The 22,177-nt window shown below is 44.4% G+C and overlaps 1 protein-coding gene across 3 annotated transcripts in view; it reads right to left on the reverse strand.

Moving 5' to 3' along the window:
- SNX24 (sorting nexin 24) overlaps positions 1 to 22,078 on the reverse strand; it is a 130,955-nt gene extending 108,877 nt beyond the window's left edge. For 2 of the 3 annotated variants that reach the window (XM_037509457.2, XM_037509456.2), the window contains exon 1: positions 21,996 to 22,078. In XM_037509457.2, the coding sequence (XP_037365354.1) occupies positions 21,996 to 22,055 (60 nt within the window). In that variant the 5' untranslated portion in view covers positions 22,056 to 22,078. Of the gene's footprint in view, positions 1 to 7,032; positions 8,176 to 21,995 lie in introns of those variants that run through there. The other variant, XM_037509458.2, reaches the window with a different exon arrangement.
- Between the last annotated feature and the right edge of the window lie 99 nt (positions 22,079 to 22,177).

A 22,177-nucleotide genomic window follows, 5' to 3' on the forward strand; every position in this document is an offset into this window, starting at 1 on the left:
TTCAATTACCTGCAGTCCATCGTGGCCCGCAAACATTCCCAACAAGAAGATAATTTGAGACAGAGAAAGTCCACATTCACACCACCTTCATGCATATGGAACTTTTAAGTTTATGGTGGTGTTTGGTCTATTTAATCATTGTTGTTGTTAATGGATTACTGTGCCTGATGTATAAATTAAGGTTATCTTAGGTTTGTGTGTTTAGGAAAAAGACATAATATATGTCGGGGTTCAGTACTAGCAAAGCTGAAGGCGTCAGTGGGAGTCTTGGCAACGATCCCCTGCGGGAAAGTGGAGACTGCTATAGAGACAAAGGAGAGTAAGCTAAAGAAGCTAAAAGCGGGGATTTCAACACTAGCCAAACAAGCTACAATGAGCTCAACTACTACATTATGTTACAGTCTAGAAATTAGAAACACACATTTTAGACATTATGACAGTTTACTTGGAAGTCTTCCAATTGAAAGGAATGATGGTGTAACAGTTAATACCATAGCTTACGATTTGGAAATTAAAAGTAGCTTAAGAAGCTGAAACTCCAGATTTCAGCTCCCCAAAGTAGAAACCTTTATTCTTGTCTTACTACGTGTTTTACTATAAACTGGATCTCTCCTGCTCTCTAAACCTGACTTGCCTGATATAGCAGTCCTTGCCACGTGTTGCCACAGAACATTTATAATGTGGCTGGTATGAATAGCAGTGTCCTGTGACTGTAAAAAACACACCAGGCATGAAAGAATTACTATAAAAAAGAATACAAAAAAAGGTCTCGTTAATAACTTCTTTCTTCATTGCATGAAGCAAGCATCTAACAGGCCAAATAACATCTATTATTACAATTCATTTCACCTTTTCCCTTTTACTTTAACAAGGCCACTAGAACAATTTAATTCCCGTCATGGCTCACATTATATTTCTATTGGATGATGTTGCCTGAAATTCATCCCTAATCCCAAACTTCATAAGGCTGAGTCATGAGCACAGATCTGTGCCCTGGCAGGAAAAGCAACTTCCAACACAGCGGTCTGCCTCCCAGAGGCTTCATTCCACCACACCCCTCGTCCCAAACCCTCAGGCCCTCACACCACTGCCTCCTCTCCTTGACCTGAAACACTCACTGTCTTTGTTTTCTTTTAAGAAAGTCTTTACCTCATGTTGTTTTCCCTTCTGGAAGGTTCCACACTCATTTTCCCTCACTCTCCACTTCCTTAGTTGCCTGAAATCAGACTTCCCTCCCCGCCTCAGAAGTGCCTCCTCCCAGCTCGCCTCTCCACCTTGCTCCCCTCTCTCTGCGATGGTTGCTGGGCCCCTAATCAGGCGGGGACCTCACCAACAAGGTGCTTAATTGAGCAGAACACCAGCCAGGTGAAACAGAAGAAACTCATTTACTAAGTCCTGTCAACAAAGAGAGGACGGGAGACCAACCTCCCCAGCCCATTCTCAGGCCTGTGGTCCCAAGGAAGCTGTTCCCTCACCATGGAGAAAGGGTCTGGTCTGGGCAGATGTGGCCCATGCAGCTGTGCTGCTGCTGGACACCTCCTGCTGAGGCATCATGGGCCCCCTCCCCTGCTTCCTGTCCAAGAAAAGCCAGAATCAGGCTGAGTTTCAAGCATCATCTGAACAGAGTGGACCCCCAAGAGGAATCTTCACTCTTTGGCCAATGCACTTGAAGCCATCGTCAGTGGGATGAGAAGCAAACTTGGTCAAAAGTGAAAATCTCGCATTGGCTCCTAAGAGGAAGTGAAACCTGAAATGATTCTGAACGGGAAGATACAAGTCACTGTGGATGAGTCAGGACATATCCTTCCTGTAACAGGACATGAGACTCGAGGCGGGAGAAGACGGAATTCCACCAGTGGAGGGATGGGGGATCAGCTCAGACAGGTCAGGCCAGAAAGCCAGCTGGGCCAGAGAGCCAGGGAGAGAGGTAAGAGAAATGGGAGAGACTTGGACATCAGCCTTTTTTTTTTTTTTTTTTGGTTTATCCTTTCCTTGTAGCTGTAAATTCCAGTCAGTTTCCAAAGTCCACTGAAATTCTCTTCAGAATCTCCCATGTCCATCCTATGCCACAATCTCAGCCCAGACCTTCATCCGGGCATTCTCTATCCACTACCCTAGTCTGGGCCACGGCAACATTCCATGGCTGATGCCAACCGAGCCCCTTCAGTCACCTTTGGCATATCAAGGTAAGTGCAATGACCATCATCTCATTTCATGCCACTTGGCTGTGCAGACACCTGCTTTGCAGCCCCATTAATTAGTGCACAGAGGAATCTCATCACAGTTTTCCCCCCCACCCTTCCCGAGCCCCGTGGTGGGCACCTCTCCTTTCCATGCTCTAACCCAAAGCAACTCAGACATTCCGCCTGCCAGGATATGCCGCCCTCCCTGCTATTTTCATGACTAGTCTGGTCAGTCTCCCAGGAGCACACAGAATGGAGGCACCATGTTGCAGGAACTCCTGCAAGTTGGCTCTGCCACATGCACCCCAATCCTTCCACTCGCAGCCCATCACTCCCTCCTGCACACAGCACGCTGCTGTCTTACTTCCCCCATCATATCAAGCTGATTTGCACTTTCTGCCTTTACTGGGTGGGCGCCCCCACAAGGCCCTCTCCTTCCCATCTCACTATCTAAGCCTACTTAGTCTTCAAAATGCAGCTTAAGCCAAGATGTCCTGCAGGAAAATTTCCAAGGACACTACTCCTTACAAATCTCATTCTCAAAATCCCCACTCAATACAATGTTCCATTTTGCCATATGGTACTCATGCTTTGGGGTACAGGGTAATTTGGTGCAGAGCTAAACTGCAAACTCTTGAGGGTTAATCAACTACCTTAGATGGCACCAAGTAGGCATTTCAATATTTGTTGTAAGTTGCACTGATGACTTTATAATCAATTTATTATAATGCATTCTATTCAATCATATATTGATGCTACATTATAATAGGTAAATGCTTTCCTTCTACTGTATGTTGAGGCCAAGAGCAACAGAAGTGATGGCACTGATCTTTAATAATTTCCAGCCATCTTCCTAAAAATTAAATGTCTTATGTTACAGATATATTAATTAAGTGGTAGATAATTCAAAATACAGAAAGATGTTTTTATTTCTTCATTTTTAGAAAGTGATGTTACTATAAATGGTCAGTGAAAATGAGGATGCCTCTAGCATAAATATTGCTTTCACAAAAACCTTCCAAACCTAAAGAATTGTAAAATGAATATACCCTTTCAAATAGACAATACTGTAGCCAATCTAAGAGCCCAGTGGCTCTACCCATATTCATTTAAGAACAGTATACACATAGCTTGAAGCAAATCGGTAGGACTATTCAGCATTAGGCACATGGTGGGGGCAACAGAACTCCACCATCCAATGAGAAGGTCTCATAAGGATCTAGGGTCTTAAGGAAGCCCAAATCCAACACAAGGAGTGCCGACGCCCACTTGTCACAGCATCTAACATGAACACAAACACACACAGGATGTTGAAACCATATTTTTGCTGCTATGACTTACTGAGCCAGTTTCTGGCACTTCTGGTTCTGCAGGCTTTTTTTAAGTGAAAATGTTTCCTATATTTAAATTCCATGTTACTGGACACGAGCTTACCAGACACTTCCTCAAATCATCAAAAGGCACAGTATCAAGAATAATGCTTAGTACTGAGTTTCTGTGTTATTTTCCTCTCTGGTTATTAATGACAATACTGGAAAATGTTCTTTGGTTGCCTAAATTAACCCCCAATGAATTGGATGCGTGTTTCAAATCTGACTTCCAAATCCCCTGGTGCCCAGAAGGACCCCCGTGTGGTACTACCTCCGGACCAGGACCACCCAGGCAGCAGCAAGGCTGGGGACCTGGGGGTGCAGAGGCTCAGCTGGGTGCTGGTGGCCAGGGGGCTGGGCCTCTGGTCCAAGGAAGGACAGCTGCACACAAGGGTCAGAGGGGGGTCTAGTGGACTGTGGTCGCTGGTTATTTGGTGGTGAGTGTGATGGAGTAACACGCACAGGTGAGAAACTGTATTCCTAGAACACAGACAGCGCTGTAGACACACGTTACCTCAATAAGAAACAATAGAGATGAAAAACAAAGAATAACTGCACATCAGAAAGGGCTCCCAGCGGGGCTCCCCTGGAGGCGCAGGCAGTTGAGTGCTGCACTGTGAACCTGTCCGCAGCCTCTGCAGCGCCGGTTCGATCCTGGCCGACCAGCGAGAATCCCACATGGTGCAGCAGACCTCTTCTGCTGCACCCACTGCTCCCCTCAGCAGTGTATTTCGTCAGTCTGCCTATTCTGTTCCCCACTCTGTCTCTGGTGAATCCTCTCACCCTCCCGCACATCTGGTCTGTACCCCAGCTCTTGTATAAATAAATAAATCTTTAAAAAAAAAAAAAAAAAAAAGGGCTCGCAGCACCAGGAGCACCCTGGCTTCATTACAATCTTATGTACATTTACCTGGCAGCCCCAGCAGCCTCATCTTCCTCCCCTATATACATTCAGTAAACCCCAAGAGACTGCAGGACCTGGGCAGGTGGCCCTGAGCAGGAGCACAGGGGTGTGCAGGCCAGAGGTGGAGAAGACATAGGAAAAGGTAAACTATGTGTGGCCTGTGTCCCAAGTACAATAAAGAGAACTTAGTACTTCCCCTGCTGTTCAGACCCAAGATAATATAGCAACTGCAACCCTCTAGGTACCTCTCGTTTGTTACCTCAAGACCCTCACAAGTCTCCATGGTAGCAATTCCCCACCTTACCAATGGGGAAACTGAGTCACAAATGGGCATGTCCAGGGGAACACCCATGTCTGGCTCATCTCCCATCCCCTCTGCGCTGCTGCACTGCCCTGAGACTGCCGCTGCCTCACGCAGGTAATGGTGCAATGTTAAAAGACTTGTTAGAAGTATGTGTTTGCAAGGGTTTTCCATAAGACTCCTGCATTTCCCCCAAGTCTTATTTGAAGCTCCCTAGAGTTCCAGGCAGTCTTTGTCACTGCACAGTATTTCTCCTCTGTTCCAAAGGTAGCATTAAGTTGGTTACAGCAGGAGGGGAGAGAAGCCCTTGGTGGTGGATGGTAGGTGAGCATTTGGTGTGAGATATGCAGTTGCTGAGGTGAGGCAATGTCACCTTGGAACCTGTAACTGTTGTAAACTAAGGGGATCTCAATGGAAAGAAAAAAAAATTAAATTGTATTACTCATCTGCTTTGATACTCTGTCTCCCAGACACCAAGATAAATTTAAACAGTCTGTGCATGGACTCAACACAGGTCAAACACTAATTTCAACTTCAGGAGCCCCAATTCCTTTGCCAAGCTGGAATTTCTGTCAAATGTTTACTTCAAAGGCACTATTTTTGTTATGTTTGGGTGGTAAAAGAAAGGCATGGGAGAAGGGGTTATGGAATCAGCTGCATTCAAACCAGAAACCCCACAGAAACCTGACTCAGGGCACTCTGGATGGAAATCCAACATAAAATTAAAATTTTTAGAAAACAAATTCCATGGCTAACTTCAATCCTGCCAGCTCTGTGGTAAGGGTAATACAACTCTCATTTCACTTGACCAAACAAGCTCTACTGCATCTAAAGCAGTTACTGTCCCCACTTCAGGGCACCAAAGCGCAGATGAGCCACGGTGCCCATGAAGCCCACAGTTAGAAAGAGGCCTCATGTCACCTACTCCAAAGTCTAGTCTTCAACTCCCACTACTTCCCTTCTCACAGAACTTCCTCCCAAGGAAGTCGGGATTACAACATCAGTGTGACCCCAGCTTCTGCCTGACTCACGGGAGTGGCTTGGAAAGCGTCCCGCCCAGTATCAGAATAAGCAATACAGGCTGACGTGGCTCAGCCCCCAGGACACACATCCACTTTCCCTCTGTATGGACAATCCCGCCTGTTCAATGCTCCCATCCTGGCTGAAAACTCACTCGACTAGCTCAGGCTGCCCTCGTGGTACCCGGATGCCAGAGTCGGGCTTCTGCTGGGAGCAGAGCAACTCAAGCTGCTGTGCCAGGCTGGAGCCGAGTTCCAGGACACACATGTTGGGGGGGCAGGTGGTCAGTCTTTTCCAAAAAGACCTTCTATGTCTGGAGAAAGTTGGAAACCAACTCAAGGTTTTTGTACCTGAGAACACTGTTAAAGGAAAAAAGTCTAAAGACTTTTTCAAAGTCTAAAAGATGCTGCCAAATTACATCCAAGCACCCTGCGATCAATATTTAGCAGCTGTCAACAATAGGTTGTTGAACCACATAATCAATGTTCTTCATTTGTTCTTCCATATGAGGTGACTGGGACACGTTTGATGACATTCTCTAATTTGAGATTACTGTAAAGGGTCTTTTGATAATGCTTTTTAAAAAGCAAGCATTGAAGGCAGTGAATGGAATATAGAACTATTCAAAGGTGACAAAACAAAAGTGTCACACTAGATGAAAGGATATATTAACCCTGTTGGCAAAGATGTAGTTAGAAGTAACAGACATCACAGCAGCCACCCCACAGAGCGCCTTCTTACTGTGTGTCTGGTATTTCCATGGGATTCTTGAGAGAACAGAGCCTGGCAAGTTAGGCTCAGGATAGCCAATGATTTGCACAAGTTCTCCGCTCTAGTAAGTAACAAAGTCAGAATGTGCGACCAGGTCTCTCTGGCTCCAAAGCTTAGAACATCCAACCTGGCTGAGGTCAGAAAAGCTTTTCTTCAGTTCATTAGTTTAGGGATCCAAAGACTGAAGAGCGGTTTAAACACTCTGCCCTTGATGCACTCTTGAGAAATCAGTATGTGAACCTGTCCTTCAAAGCTTTAAAGCAGAGTTGACATTTGTTCTTCATGCTAAATAATAGTCTTGAGGGTTGTTTTGTCAAAACAGCATCAGCAACCAACCCCATAGCTGGCAAGCATAGTCACAAATTAAAATCACATGGAAAACTTTTAAACTGTACCAAACCTGGACCTCAATCGTATAAGACTCTCTGGGGATAGAGTCTGAAAAATCTGTGCTTTAATTGCTCCCAATAACCACTGACTTACCCTCTTACGACATGTTGGGGCAAGGTACCCACTTCAAGGATTGCCACATCTTGGAGATATTCTTAGTACAGTTATTAACTTTGGCTGCTCACTGTAATCACCGAGGACCTTTAAAACTTTCTCATGTTCGATCCATACACAGAGCTGTCAGACTCTGAAACCAAAGCATCAGTAGTTTGCAAAGTTCTCCAGGCAATTCCAACCTGCAGCAAGGGTGGGGCCACCACTTCAGCTGCTACCTATTTGCATTAGAAGCCCAAGCCCTCCTTTGGACAGGATCCCTCAGCATGGAGCACCTCCAGTTGGTGTGAATGCTTGAATGTCTGTCCCTTCATCTGCAGCTACTTAAATCCACTTAAGAGACGCACAGCATGACTCTCCCCTCAGAATCACTCCCACTATTGAGTGACTCATCTCAGACACACACGCAACATTTGCCATTCTCTCACCACTTTCCATTTTATGATCTCCACTTCTATTTCCATTAGTGTTTCCACCCTGTCATTTCATGGACAATACAGGGTTAATGTTGTTTGGGGTGGGTGGAACCTAGGTACAAAGCCACAGGCTGAGAAACCAGTGTGTCTGCCGCTAAATTGAATTCTCTGGCCTTCTGGCATCCACCAAAGGTGGGAAGAGTCTTCTGCTCTGGAGTGGCTCTGATTACAACGAAGAAGTTCAGATGGAAAGCTTTAAAGTAAAGGGGCTTCAAGTTACCACTTGATGACATGCAGCTCCTCCAGAAGCAAATCTCAGAAGATTCTCCAGATCCCCCAAAACATACTCTTCGGTTAACAACAAAGAGCTTCATAACAGCGAATAAAGACCTCTGCACATTTCGGTACTAGCCACTGGAATTATGTCCACCTTCTTCCACAGGGTATACATGAAAAAAATTGTACACTGAAAGTGCAATGCCTTTTATCCAACAATTTTTAACATGCAAGGGTAGCAGCGTCCACTGTGAGGATATTCTTTCAAAGGGCAAATCAAGTGTCAATTAAAGCTTCCTTAAAACATACATTGCTTTGGACTACTAATGAAAGGTTAGTGACTGAATGAATGAATCCACAAAATGAATCCACAGCCTCACCCTACAACCCATCCCTCTTCTACACCCACACAACAATACCAATGAAAAAGTTCATAGTACTTAGAAAACTCATTTCCTGTGGTATACTTCCTATACTAGGTAAGACTTTGTACATTTTCAGTTTTTTTTTTTTAAAGATTTATTTATTTGTTTATGCATACAAGAGCTGGGGTACAGGCCAGAGATGCGGGGTGTGAGAGGATCCACCAGAGACAGAGCGGGGAGCAGAACAGGCAGTTGTACTGAAACACACTGCTGAGGGGAGCAGCGGGTGACACAGGAGAGGTCTGCTGCGCCATGTGGGTTGCTCCCTGGCTGGCCAGGGATCGAACTTGCGCTGCAAGGGCTTTGGATTGCTTCATAGTGCGGTGCTTAACCCCTTGCACCACCAGGGAGGCACATTTTTCAGCTTTTTTCAATGTTATCTCAGGCTGTTTCTGCAAAACTATCAGTGGAAACCCCACAATGAATTCACAGACTACAATGGAAAGAGCAGGTCTGATTTCCCAACCAATTATAAGATAAAATGTAGCAATAATTTCCTCCACTTATTTTGATGGGAAAGATCCAGATTATTGACTTCTAAATTAGGGCTCACCAATGTCCTCAGTTAATTTCAATCTGGTTCCTAATAATTGGTGCTTGAGAAGGAATTTTAGGATAATATTTTAAAAGTTAATTAAAAACAGCGTAAGCATTCATGTCAGTCAAATGTAACCTCTGCTCTGCAGTGCATTTAAATGCATGTCACCTTGACCTGTAACAGAGCAATGTAAAAAATTTTGGTCAATATAAATCAAATGTACACTAATTTATTCAGCAGGTTTCCTGGTATCTGAATCAACATTAGAAATCTAACCAGTATTTGTTATTCTGTTATTGACAAAAGGAAGCATATTTAAATGATAACAAGTACTCATGGGTGTCATTTGGAAGTTAAATTGTTCCCCAAGGACAGCCTCTGTAGACGTCTACATTTAAAGGTCATTTACCACCAAATTATGAACAACTGTTGCATTTATTAGCACAGGCTCAATAGCTTGGTAGCTGTAGCCATCAATTTTTACTGACAGTGAGATCTAATTGTACCTTAATATAAACAAACAAACAAAAAAAACAAAACCCCAGACCTTTGCTATAAATTTTTATTCCCTGCACTATGTTCACTTCTCAAAAGGGAGACACGAGCTTCCCAAAGGCGTGCATCTGAAGCAAAAAACCTTCCTACTGCAGGAGGGAGTAAACATCACTTAAGAATAATATCAGCTAGCAAAATATCAAACCTTGTTTTCTCATGCTCTGTCCATCAGAATGAAATTAAGAGAGAGGAAAAAACATTACAGTGTTTATGACTTGACTGAGTGTTATTTCCATTGTTAAAAGGAACAATAATGGTTAGTTTTGCCAGGGATGCCAAGACACTTGGCCAAACATTATTATGGGTATTTCTGTGAGGGTGTTTTGGTGAGATTAATATTTAAACCCTCTGGCTGAATAATACAAAGTGCCCTTCACAATGTGGGTCATGTGGGTTGGATTCTGAAGGCAACATCTTGTGGGCTTGTTAGTGCAGCACCTTCACTGAATGACTGCTACTTTGGGGGGATCTAGAGCAAGAGAATGTTCTGCAACAGGTCCAGGCTGTTGGGAGATCTGCGTTGCCACCTGGGCCATTAAGATCTAGCAAATCCAAAGGTGTATGAGTGACAGTAGCAGACTGGGGTGTTCTTAGGAGCCACTCACAAGCCCTGCTGTGAAGCACAGTGCAGGGTCTTAGGTTTGGGGAGCCACAGTGGGGCCACCCTCTCTCCTTCTGGGGAACTGTTCTTGGCTCACTATTGGGCCTTAGTAGAGGCTGAACACTTAACCATGGGCCACCAAGTTACTATCCATCCTGAATGGGGTGTTATTTGACTCATTGAGCTATAAATTCAGGCAGGTAAAGCAATATTCCAGCACCAGATGGAAGTCTATATATGTGACGGGGTCGAAGTGCATGTGGCTGAGCCCAGGCAGAGCCAAGCTGGCTAGAAGCGCTGATAAATACCAGTCTGTCTGCAGCAGAGACGAACGCTGAGCCCTGGGTGAGCAGCCAGCTAGCTGGTGGCAGGTTAATCACATCACATTGCTTCATCATGGAAGGGACATGATTTGTTCTTATTGTCTTGGACACTCTAGATTCGGATTTGCCTTCACTGCATGCAGAACTTGGGGATGTTGGAATCACTAATTGTCATCTCTAAGCATCAGGGACAAACAACCAACATCTGCCAGATGCAACATGGTCCCTCTGGGTGTCTGCCAACTCCAACGAAGACAGAAAAGGCTGGAAGTGCTGTCCTCTCAAGAGCTTATTTCCAGTGCTCTCCTGCACGTTCACTTTAAGGGATGTTAGTCACCGGTATTTTGTATATATGAGATTTTTATCTTATGAGCTGAAAATTTTTTAAATATTTATTTATTTATGCATACAAGAACTGGGGTGTAATCCAGAGGTGTGGGGAGTGAGAGGATTCACCAGAGAGAGTGGGGAGCAGAACAGGCAGACTGACCAAAGTACACTGCTGAGGGGAGCAGTGGGAAAGACCGGAGAGGTCCGCTGTGCCATGTGGGTAGCTCCCTGGCCGCCTGGGGATTGAACTCGTCCTGCAGTGGCTGGTGATAACTTGATAGCACTGTGTTTAACGCCTGAGCCACCAGGGAGGCCCTGAGCTGAAATTTTTTAAATGTTCCAAGAATAAAAAGAATTATAAAGTAAAAATCTAAGCAATTCAAATTTTTGATAAAAATTGACAAGAGCTTATTTCAAATACCCACCAGCCCCCTTCACAAAAAGAAAAAGCAACTCAAAGGGACATTAGCGCATTTCAAGTGCCCAACCTAACCACCGGCACTGAGCCAGCAAACTGCACAGGACCTGCACTGCGACAACACTGCTCACCTATCAGATTGGCAAATATCTGAAAACCTGAGGGAAAGCCCCGCAGCCTATCCCAGAGCAGGCATACCCTCTCCTGAGTTGCTAAGGGAATGCAAAAGTGCACCATCAGTTCACCAGGGGATTTGACCATAACTGGCAAAATTAAGTGGGCATTTACCTTTGGAGCCAGTAACCCACTGCTAGAAATCTATTCCAAAGAAATACTGACAAAAACAACGAAAAGAGGCGTTAAGACTTTGGAAGGCGGCCAGCAAGGCGCAAGAGCTACGGAAACTGCCACTGTCTCCTCGCAGATGCACCCCTGGGCAGTCTCTCTAGGGCAGACTGCTAAGACAAAGAAAGGTGGTTTTAATATTCTACTGTTTCATCTGCGAAAAGGAGCAGGAACACAAATACATTAGTACTGGTTACTATATTTTTGTATTGTAAGCGGAGGTATAAACCCATACCCTTTCGTAAAGTGGTCTTAAGTGGGAGAAGAAGGAAACAGATTGGGAAGAACATTAACAGAAGCTTGATTTCCACAGATACTCCTGATACAGTATAAACAATATACAATAGAAAGCAATACTGATTTTTAAAAACAACCTGAAGATGATAATAAAAAATTTAAAGCATAACAACATGAGACTGGGTAGCTAAGCAGAGAAGAATCAATCCAGTGATCTGCAAATAGTGACTAGACTCCTAGATCCCTCTTGGGCTAGATGTAAGAATAAAAGAACTTGTTAGAAACATTTTAATCTGTATCTAGCAATCATGTTGTGATGGCAGGACAGGTATTATAGTGAAGACACACTGATGCATTTAATGTGAGGCCGTAAATTAATAATGTGATATATTCTATTAGTTTCAGCACTTAAAAGACCGAGCTTTTCAATGTGGGTGGAAACACACAATTGAAACAGAAGTATCCAAGAAAAAAATTCTGTTTTCCCGAATTCAACAAGGTTTTGGTCCTTAAAAAAAATCACAGCTTTGATAACTGAAAAGATCTAGAAATCGTCACAAATCCAGTGTCAATGTGCACTCCCAGTGCCCAGATCACGGTCCCGAAACATCTCATTCACTGCACCCAGGGATCTTTAGAGAAGTGGCTAATTCCACCTCTGGGGCAGGAAAGGTAAAAGATGCATCAGAGTATCTTGTCATACTGGAAGCAAGAAGTTATGAGTAAGTTGTAGTGAGGACACAGTTCCCAACTTGAAAAGACAAAAGTTAATAGTGGCTGAAGATGGGACCAAAAGCACAGAATGATAAATGCAACAAACTGAACTATAGCACATACGCTAATAATCATAGGTCTAAAATGACACTAATCTTTTAAAAAGATTTATTTATTTATGCATACAAGAACCGGGGTACAGGCCAGATGTGCGGGAGGGTAAGAGGATTCACCAGAGACAGAGCAGGGAGCAGAACAGGCAGATCTACTGAAATACACTGCTGAGGGGAGCAGCGGGCGAGCCAGGAGAGGTCTGCCGCGCCATGTGGGACCCTCGCCCGCCAGCCAGAATCAAACCTACACTGCAGAGCTGCGGACAGCTTCACAGTGCTGTGCTCAACAGCCTGCACCACCAGGGGAGGCCCCAATAACACTAATTTTTTAAGAACAAGTCTCTGTGATCACCTTTAGTTTGTGATCTTTGGAGGCCACAAACTCATTTTGGAAAACTATACAATAAAAGAAAGAATGAAGCATTTATCCTGCCTTTCCTATAAAGCTATACCTCAGAGTAATTAACTAGTTTACAAGGCAAAGTTTCTTCTTCTACATGTATTCAAGCCAATAAAAGCACAAAGAATGGTAACATGAGAGCATCATTACTTAGTCACCGCTAGGAGTGAACAGCCATAGGCGATGTTCCTCTATGTCTGCTGGCATCACCAGCCAAATTTGTAAATAACCAAGTCTCAACCTTCTTATAGTGTAAGTGACAGAGAATGTGTTAATAATGACACCAGGATGTGGGAATGTAAAATGACCCAACCACTAAGGAAAGCTGTGTGGAGGGTTCTCAAATTACTAAAAATGGAGCTACTATATAACCCATCAATTCCACTACTAGTGATCTACCTAAAGGACACAAAAACATTAATTCAAAAGGAAACCTCCACTCCTGTGTTTACTGCAGCACTATTTACAGTAGCTAAGATATTGAAACAACTAGATGCCCCAAAACAAATAACTGGATAAAAAAGATGTGGGGGGTGTGTGTATCACATTTCATTATATATAATGGAATATTACTCAGCAATCAAAAAAAGATAAACTTAAACCATTTGCAGCAACATGGATGGAGCTGGAAGGGATTATGTTCAAATAAGTCAGAAGAAAAAAGAAAAATATTTGCATGATTTCACTTATAGGAGAAATACAGGGAAACTGAACAAAAGGGTCTAAGACAGGGAAGAAAAGACAAAACTAGCAGGCAAATTATAGATATGAGGGTCTCCCTGGTGGCGCAGTGATTGAGTGCTGGGCTGTGAAGCTGCCCGCAGCCTCTGCAGCGCCAGTTCAATCCCCGGCTGCCTGCGAGGGTCCCACATGCACGCAAACCTCTCCTGCCCAGCCCGCTGCTCCCCTCAGCAGTGTACTTCGGTCCTTCTGCCTGTTCTGCTCCCTGCTCTGGCTCTGGTGAATTCTCTCACCCTCCTGCGCTTCTGACTGTACCGTGCTTGTATAAATAAGTAAATCTTTTAAAAAAATTATAGATATGAGACACCAGAAGGGGAAAGAAAGGGTTCAAAACAGGGGAGGGAAGAGCACAAGGGACTATGGCGATGGTTCACAGGTGAGGTGATAATGGGAAATTTATGGGGATTACACCTGAGGGGAGAAATCAAATATTGTACCAAAATGAACAACGATGTAAGAAAAAAAAAAATGACACAGGATGGAACAGCAAAATCCAGTAGGGGAAATTCTACAGGACAAATATCATAGTTTACAAAATACAATAAGTGTAAAAACCAAAAAATGAAAGAGGTGGGGAAAAAACCCTGTAGATTAAAAAGACTCCAGATCAAGCAATCATATATGAACCTAGTTTCAACCTCAATTCCAAAGAAGTGCATTAAAAAAAAGATGACAAACATACACTGGACAAATAAGAAGAGGAGAAACTAGATTAGTGACTAGGATACTGGTGAATGAGTGCTCAATTTTAACTGAGTGTGATAATACCGTGATTATTTTTTAATGAAAGGAATCTTGGTTTTTAGACACAAACTGAAAATAAAACACACAGGTCTGAGATTGACCTCAAAACAAAACTGGGGAGGGTAGACAAGGAGTGGTGGGCAGAGCAGGAAAGGAAATCTGCAAGAGTTTATCACCTGGTAAAGCTGAGTAAGGGGTCATTACCCTCTCTGTTAATGCCTATGCTGAAATTTTCCAAAATTAACAGTTACTTTTAAAAGGAGGGGAAGCAAGGCAACAATAGGAACGTAATAAGGCAAAGACACACACAAAGCTATCAATAAATAACAGGAAATTCCATTAAAAAATGTGAAAGGCTAAATTCCACTGAAAAGCTAGAAGACCAGCAAGGGAATGGGAAGTCTGAGTGTGACAGTGCCTGTGGCTGAAGAGGGTGCAGGTTGGGGGGGTGCGGGGTGCTGGGAGGTAGGACATGGGTACTCTATGCCTCCCTGCTATGCCCTCACCATTTGGACAAACATTCTAACCTTTCTGATCTTGAAGAAAAATACTAAACATATGAAGTAAATAAGAGTAGTAAAGTAAACTCAAACACATAGTTTGAGAGGTGTCATAGGAATATCAGTTGGTTTTATAAAATTGCTGCTTTGGAACTACATCCAAGTATTTGCAAGAATTTATCTTCCATAAAACCCAGTATTTCTCCTGGGTTTTTGCTAACATTATAAATTCACACTGAAGAACTTTTAAAAAAGAGTAAACTTCAAGATAGTCATTATTGGAAATAAGAACGAATCACAAGCACAGGTAGAGACACCACTCCTTGCACTTTGCAAGGATATCTCAATCCTCAAATCACCTCATAAGGCAGGTACCAGTACTACCGTCTTCCCCAGATGGGAGAAATAAGGTGATGATGTACCTGATCCCTCTTATCCATGGTTTGACTTTCTGTGGTTTCCATTACGTATGATCAATCATGGTCCAAAAATATTACATAAAATAATTGGACAGAGACACCAAATTCACATAACTTTTCTTACAGTAAATAGTTATCATTGTTCTAGCTTATTAATAGCTACTATTGCTAGTCCCTTACAATGTTTAATTTATAAATTGAACTTTATCAAATATAGGCAAGTTTACGAAAAAACTCAATGAATGCAGGTTTCAGCATTATCCATGGTTTTAGGCACACGAAGAGGGGTTTGGGGGATCTTGGTAGGCATTCCCCAAGAATAAGGGGGTAGGGAGTGTGTGGGCTAAATACCTGAGGCAAGACTTGCAGGCTGACAGCGAGTCCACAGCCTGTGCTTTCACAATTAGGCTGTATCAGTTTCCATCACAAGCTCGTAAAATATTATAAATGGGTTTTTGCCAAAAGGTAAAAAGTAGCCAGGAAGCATCCAATGTAACCAAAATTTGATCTAGGCAGGTTCATTACCAGTAACACACTTCCCTCATTTTTGAGGCACAGAGTGCTAGCATTTGGACTACTAACTTAGTATCACATGAAAGCACACAAAACTAAATGCAATATGGCATCCTGGATTGGATCCTGGAACAGAAAAAGGACATCAGTGGGAAAACTGGTGGAATCCAAACAGAATCTGGAATTTAGCTACTCCCAATGCACCAATGCTCGTTTGCTAAAGTAAGACAGAAGCCAGTACAGGGGAACTGGGCGAGGGCTATACAGGAACTCTCAGTCCTGACTCTGCAAGGCGTCTGCAAATCTAAAATTATTTCAAAACTGAAAGTTTATGTAGAAAGAATTACAAAATAAAAACTTCTTTAAAAGGATTCAAATGTATTTCTACCTCAATGAAAACAGACTTACTTCTGCTCCCGCCTTTCTAAGCAGCATCTTTGCAGAATTCAACCCTCTTGAACCTATTTTGATTTGTTTTTAAAGCAATGTGGCATTGTGTTGGTTAATGTCCCAGGGTATTTTCAAATTGTATTTCTCATCCTTAAGGGTAAGGAACATCTTGTACATGTTTGATTTAATCACTTGACACACATCTGACCTGCGCTGTGGGCTTACCCTGAGAGAGGCACTGTGCCAGTCACGTCCTGGGCACACAGTCTTCCATCAGAGATACCGCAGTGAGTGGCTGAGAGACACTGCTTGCACACAACGGTCTCCCCACCTTCTGTCTGCCTCCCAACATCATGTCTGCTGAGTTAGGAATGGACTGACCTCATTGCCAGCTCTAGAGATGCCCCCTGTTCTGATTCTGTAACAGGGTGGTCCCCAGGAAAGGGGGAGGTTCCAGGTTGCTGAGCAGGGAGAGAAGAAGCTGCAGAGGAGACTGAGGAAGGAAGGAAGCAGGATGGAGCCAGAAGGAGACCTGGAGGAGGCACATGGGGCTGTGAGACACGTGGAGAAACTGTGCTTGCCTTTTGGCCGTGGACGGGGTGACACAGATTTGGGTGAGACCCGTGGGGAGGTGACAGTGGCGGCTTTTGTCTTGATTTTGATTTTGCTCTTTTCCTTCCAGGCTTGTCTGGTTGTTTCTGACCCTTTTCTGTGGGTCCCCACTGGAAGATGCTTTAGACTTGTGGCAGGCTTTGGGGCCTTGCTCTGGGCCAATCCCATTTGGATGGACTTTTACCCACGAGGGGACGGGTCACTTTGGGTGCTTGATTTAGAAACTAGATTCTTTGCCTTTGTTGTCTTGTTTCCTAATTGTATTAAAGTTCCTTCCCATTAAAGTCTCATATTGTGTGTGTGATATGGAGGATGGCAGAACCTATTTAGAGCAGGCAGGTTTGCGGGGTCTGGGCTGCCCCTCTCCCTGCCCTGGAACAATTCCATCTGGCTCAGTGATCCTCATGTGGCTTCAGGTAACTCTGGGTTCAGGTAACCCTGATGCCAGCCAGTCAGCACCCAGAAATGCCCCTGTAACAGGACTGGGGGAGAAGCCGGCTGGGATAAGAAGATATGGATTAAGATTTGCTCAGCACTCCTAGGGGAAAAGTGTTTTTGCTCTCAAAAAATATCTTCTTCTCTTCCAGATGTCACAGTTTACAAAACAAACAAACAAACAAAAGCACGCTGCAATTTGCAGGCAGGTGAGAGCTAGCTACTCTGGAGACTGATAAAAGCAGAGAGAGGTGGTTCATTCTCGAGTGACTGAGTCCCCTCACGCAAGCTTTCAGTCTCGTTCTCACAAATATCAAAGGGCAAAACGATTCTTCCTGCACATCACTGAAAATGCCAAGGCAATATTCACACGGGGACATGTTAAAAATAAGTGGGATATTAAGGTATTCCTCATTTTGTAGTAATATTTAATTTTGGGTTTGATTTTTTAAAATGTCTTCATCAGCCATTCTCGGTGAAATATTTACAGACAAAGTTATATTTGCTTAAAAATATTAAGGAATTTTTATTTTAAAAGATGGGGGAACAAGGAGCAGTGAATGAAGTAGGGATGAGGAAATACTGGCAGGTGAGCAGGCAGTAAAATGATGGTTTGTTATAGTGTTCCATTTTTGTATTTTAATCTAACCAATAAGGATTCCTGCAACCTTACACAGTGATCATGTATCTATGAAGCAAACTTATGTTCTGAAAAGCCTCATATATCATGTACACTAGTGACACCCTCCAAATCCCTCAAAAAAGATACATTAGTATAAACAAAACACCGTCAGTCACAGAGTAAAAACACACTTGAAAAACTTACTCAATGCCTTCATTTTTACAGTGATGGAATTCAATTTTTTTGTTGTTGTTGTGACCTAAGTTATAATTCCAGTTTTGTTGTTTTCACCAAGATATCTAGCCTAAATATGGTGACATAACTAGCCTTAACCAGCACCCAGGAACCCACTCCTTGTATCCAATGGGCTGTTCTCCATCTTCCCTCACAATTAGTCAGTGGCATCTAGAACTTTCCTTCTTGTAAAGCACCTACCGTCTCTCCTTTAGCTGCTTCACATCCCTAGGTTTCCTTTCCTTTTGGATGCTGTGCAGAGACATCTTTGCTTGCTCAAGTTCTAGAATTTTATCCTCAGCTTTCTCTACTCTGCAAGCTCTTTGTAAGGAACAGCACCGATTTATATGCTTTTTCATGTTACACTGAATGACCTTACACAAGCCATATTTCTAGCCCAAACCTATGCATATCCTTAACTCCAAAATTAAAGATCCTCACTCATCACCAAAACCACTGGCCCACATGAATCCCCTCCTCCCCAAGAACCAGTTATCGTAGGTTACTGGCGGGCACAGGCACACACACGTGAGTCACCCTGACCTCACATCTGCTGACCAGAGCACCATCCTATTTCCTTCCAAGTTGCCTTCTGGTTCTTGTGCAAGTGTCTCTGAGATGACCATGCTCCAAGAGTCATCTTTCTAAACACAGAATTAACCAAGTTATTTCCTTCCTCAAAATCTCTCCTGTGACTCCCAGAGTCTGAAGTGAAAGACCGTGCTCCTTATGACTCCCCAGGCTAGGGAGCAGGTGTCTTTAGATCTGGAGTTAGAACCCCTGGTACTCGAAACTCCAGCCTGCACCCTGACCCCACCAGCCCACTGAGCGCTTCAAGCTCAGGAGCTCTGCTCTTCAGATTTTCTTCTCCTGTGAGAAGACTCAACATTCATTATTTATTCAGCAGACATGGGGTGCACTCGTACTATTTGACAGGCCCCATACTAGGGACAACAGGGGAGGTGCACACTGTCCAAGGAGCTGCCAACCTAGCAGGGGAAACAGATATTAAATAAGCCCTAAGGTGGGTGGGAAGGGGACGAGAATAAACTTTCATAAAGTCCTATCAGAATTCATCTGCATTTTGTTCCAGTGGTCTCTCCTGCTTCTTTGTAAACTAAAATGATTTCAATTCCACCCCTTCCCACGTTTCTGTTTTTGGTGCATCCGGAAGTTTAAAATGCCTTTCCCACAAGATGACATTTCCCCTGTACTTCCTCTTTCTAGAATTCACAAGCCCAGCAAAAACTAATCAGATTTCACAATCAGCATGCCTAAGCACCCCATCCCCACCTAGCACAGCACCCTAAGCAAAGAACAGCAGCTTCCCTCCCTTAGGCCTCTGGGCTGACTAAACCTTGCTTATCTTATTCCTCCAGGATGAGCTGATATTGGAAGAACAGGAACAACCTCCTTCCATATTTCAGTCTCTTCCTTGCCCACCCCCAGCTGGCCCACACCTAATGCTGACATGTTCAAAGGACAAAGAGTCATTACTCCTTACAAGGTTAATTATTTTGTACCTTGAACATAACTTTGTGTAAATTCTTTGAAGCTCTGAGAAATATATATATAGACTTTAGAAGACTCAGAAGTACTATTTTTCGTTCACGCCCTACAGAAATCCTAGCAGTGGACACAAACAAGCATGCACAGGGGTGATCTATTTGATGCAATTGCTAATATCAGAAGCAAATGTCTTGGCCGTTAATAAGATCCAGGCACTCAAATCATGGTCCTTTCTACTGTGGAAGATCCCTTGGCTGGTGGTTAGGATTCAGAACTATACATACCAACACGGAATATCCAGAAGCTGAAGGATGAATGTTGAAAGTAAATTCTGGTGATTTTTCTTAAAAAGAAAATCTAGGTTTTCACAGCATAGGGAAAAAGTCTCTAAGAGAGCTCCCCTGTGTTTGATCTCTGCAGGCATGTGTACAAGCAGGGAGGAAGAAATTTCCCTTTCTACTTAGAGCTTCCCATTACTGAATTGGTTAGAATGTGATAATAGTTCTTAAATTTGAAGCAGTCACTAGGCAATGAGGTACTTTTTACAGTAAAGTGTATATTATTTTATAAGCTTCTCTTTTAGGAAACTAAGATTTTATTGATTTTATTTCTTTTCATTCTGTTTTTTTTTCTTTTAAGATGAAATATTATTCACTACTATACTCCTAGCACCAAGAACTGAGGTGCAGAGGAACACTTAGTTAATATTTGATGAGTGAATAAATTGCTTAATCATTACAAAAGAGTTGCTCAGTGCAAACAGAGAAACAGATGCTTCACAAATTCACAAGAGGAAAAAAATCACTTGCAGAAGGTGTTTTAACAATATAGTTAACCATCTAACTGAATTATGTGATATTTAAAAAAAAAAAACTTACAAAAAAGCACACACAGCCTCATCACGCAAGCAAATCTGAAACTACTAAGATTACCAAGAAAAGGACTTCTCCAAATCGTTTTCATTCACAACCAGGAGAATGGTTTGTAAAAAGTAATAAAAAGGGATATGAAAACTTGGGGGGGCTAAATAAATTCTCGAAAGAGAGAAAATTAAGAATGGCCAAGGAGCCTTAATGCTGATGTACCTACAGGTGCTTATTTGGGGATACAACTACTTTTACCTTGGACTAAAGGAGACAATATTCCTCTTTCCTTGGTCTTAAAGACCAAGTCTCCTATCAAGCAGTCTTTTTAACTTCAGATCCTAAAAGAATGTCCCCAACATGGTGGGCCTGCCATGACTGTGCCATCCAAGAGGAACGGAAGAAAACCTGGGTTTTAAGACTAAGGAAAAAGCCTTGACTAGGTTCATATTTAAAGTGTGTTTTTTTTTTCTTGTTTTTTTTTAAAGGAAGCTAGAGTATTTGACCAAATGTTAGTTCAGTGGAAAGGATGACTTATATAATTGGCCACTCAGCTCCCTCCCCATGGAAGGCACCCTGAGTACTCATTTTGGGACACTGGGACCCAGCACTCTACTTAACTCTAACAACCCACATACTCTGAAATTTTCCCCCAATTTCTAATCTGAATTCTAAATCTTCCTTTGAGAAGGGATCTAGTGTTCACTAGGAAAACACAAGGCTCCAAAGCGAGTCACCAGGGCGCTTAAAAATAATCTGCAAACCAAAGAGGTGTTTAGCAAGGGAGTGATTAGTGCACAAAATAACAATTCTTTCAGACTGCCCTCTGCAACCCTCCCCAAACCTACCATCCTGTGACTGAGGCATGTAGCAGGCATTTCCCCTCCAGCAAAGATAGTCTAGATAAAGATGTCCACATTCTTTGGGAAGTCAAGCGTCTACGCGGTTCCACTCGCTCAACTTGTTACTCAAAGGTCCCACCAGGCCTTGGCGCAGGCGTGTGCGCCCCCCAACACCCCACCACCCCATCACCCCACCACCCCTCCACTCTTGACAGCTAAGGCCGGGCGCTCAGTTCTCCGCACCCCAGCTGCAGCTGCAGAATGGTGCTCTGGAAGCACCTGATTTTGCCATTTCATGGCACTGCAGAACCAGGGGAGGGGGAAACTTTGGAAACCATCTAAAAGCAACACAGGTGTTCGCTTCGGCTCGGGAGGATGTTAAAGCTTAGCTCATCCTGCGCCTGAGAGAATCCACACAACTTGGAAGCCAGCATCCACGCGCCGCGACCCCCTCTGTCAGCGCAGGGGGGCACATCTGCGCTCGAACCCACGCAGTCCAGGGGGGCCCCCCCGAGGACAGGCGCCGGGCGCGGGGCGAGCACCGCATCCGAGGGGGTGAGGGCTCGGCTCCCGGCACCCCGGCCTGTGAGGGGCGACCGACCGAACCCGGGGACCCCGGGCGCCCGCAGCCGCCGGGCCGGGGTGAGAGGGGTCGCCGTTGCCTTGACAACCGCGCCGGGCGCAGCCCGTCCCTGCGCTGGGGGAGGGGAGCAGAGCGGGGGGCAGCCCCTGCGCAGGGCCGGCGGCGGCGGCCGGGGGGCGCCTCCGGGGCGCGGGAGCCGCGCGTCTGGCTCGCGGGGCCCTGGGGAGCCGCGGCCCGCGCCTACCGTGTATCCCCGCTCCAGGTCACTCTCCTCGTAGCGGAAGGACGGGATGTACACCTCCATGGCCGCGCCAGCCGGCCGGCGGGGGACGCGGGGGGCGGGCTCAGGGCCGCGGCCGCCGCTCCGCCCCCGCCCGCCGGCCCCGCCCCCCGCCCGCCGCGGCACGTCGGGGCCGCCCCGCCCGC

This window comes from Talpa occidentalis, unplaced genomic scaffold (assembly GCF_014898055.3).
Source record: "Talpa occidentalis isolate TD23 unplaced genomic scaffold, MPIMG_talOcc4v2.1 talOcc4.13, whole genome shotgun sequence".
NCBI lineage: Eukaryota > Metazoa > Chordata > Mammalia > Eulipotyphla > Talpidae > Talpa > Talpa occidentalis.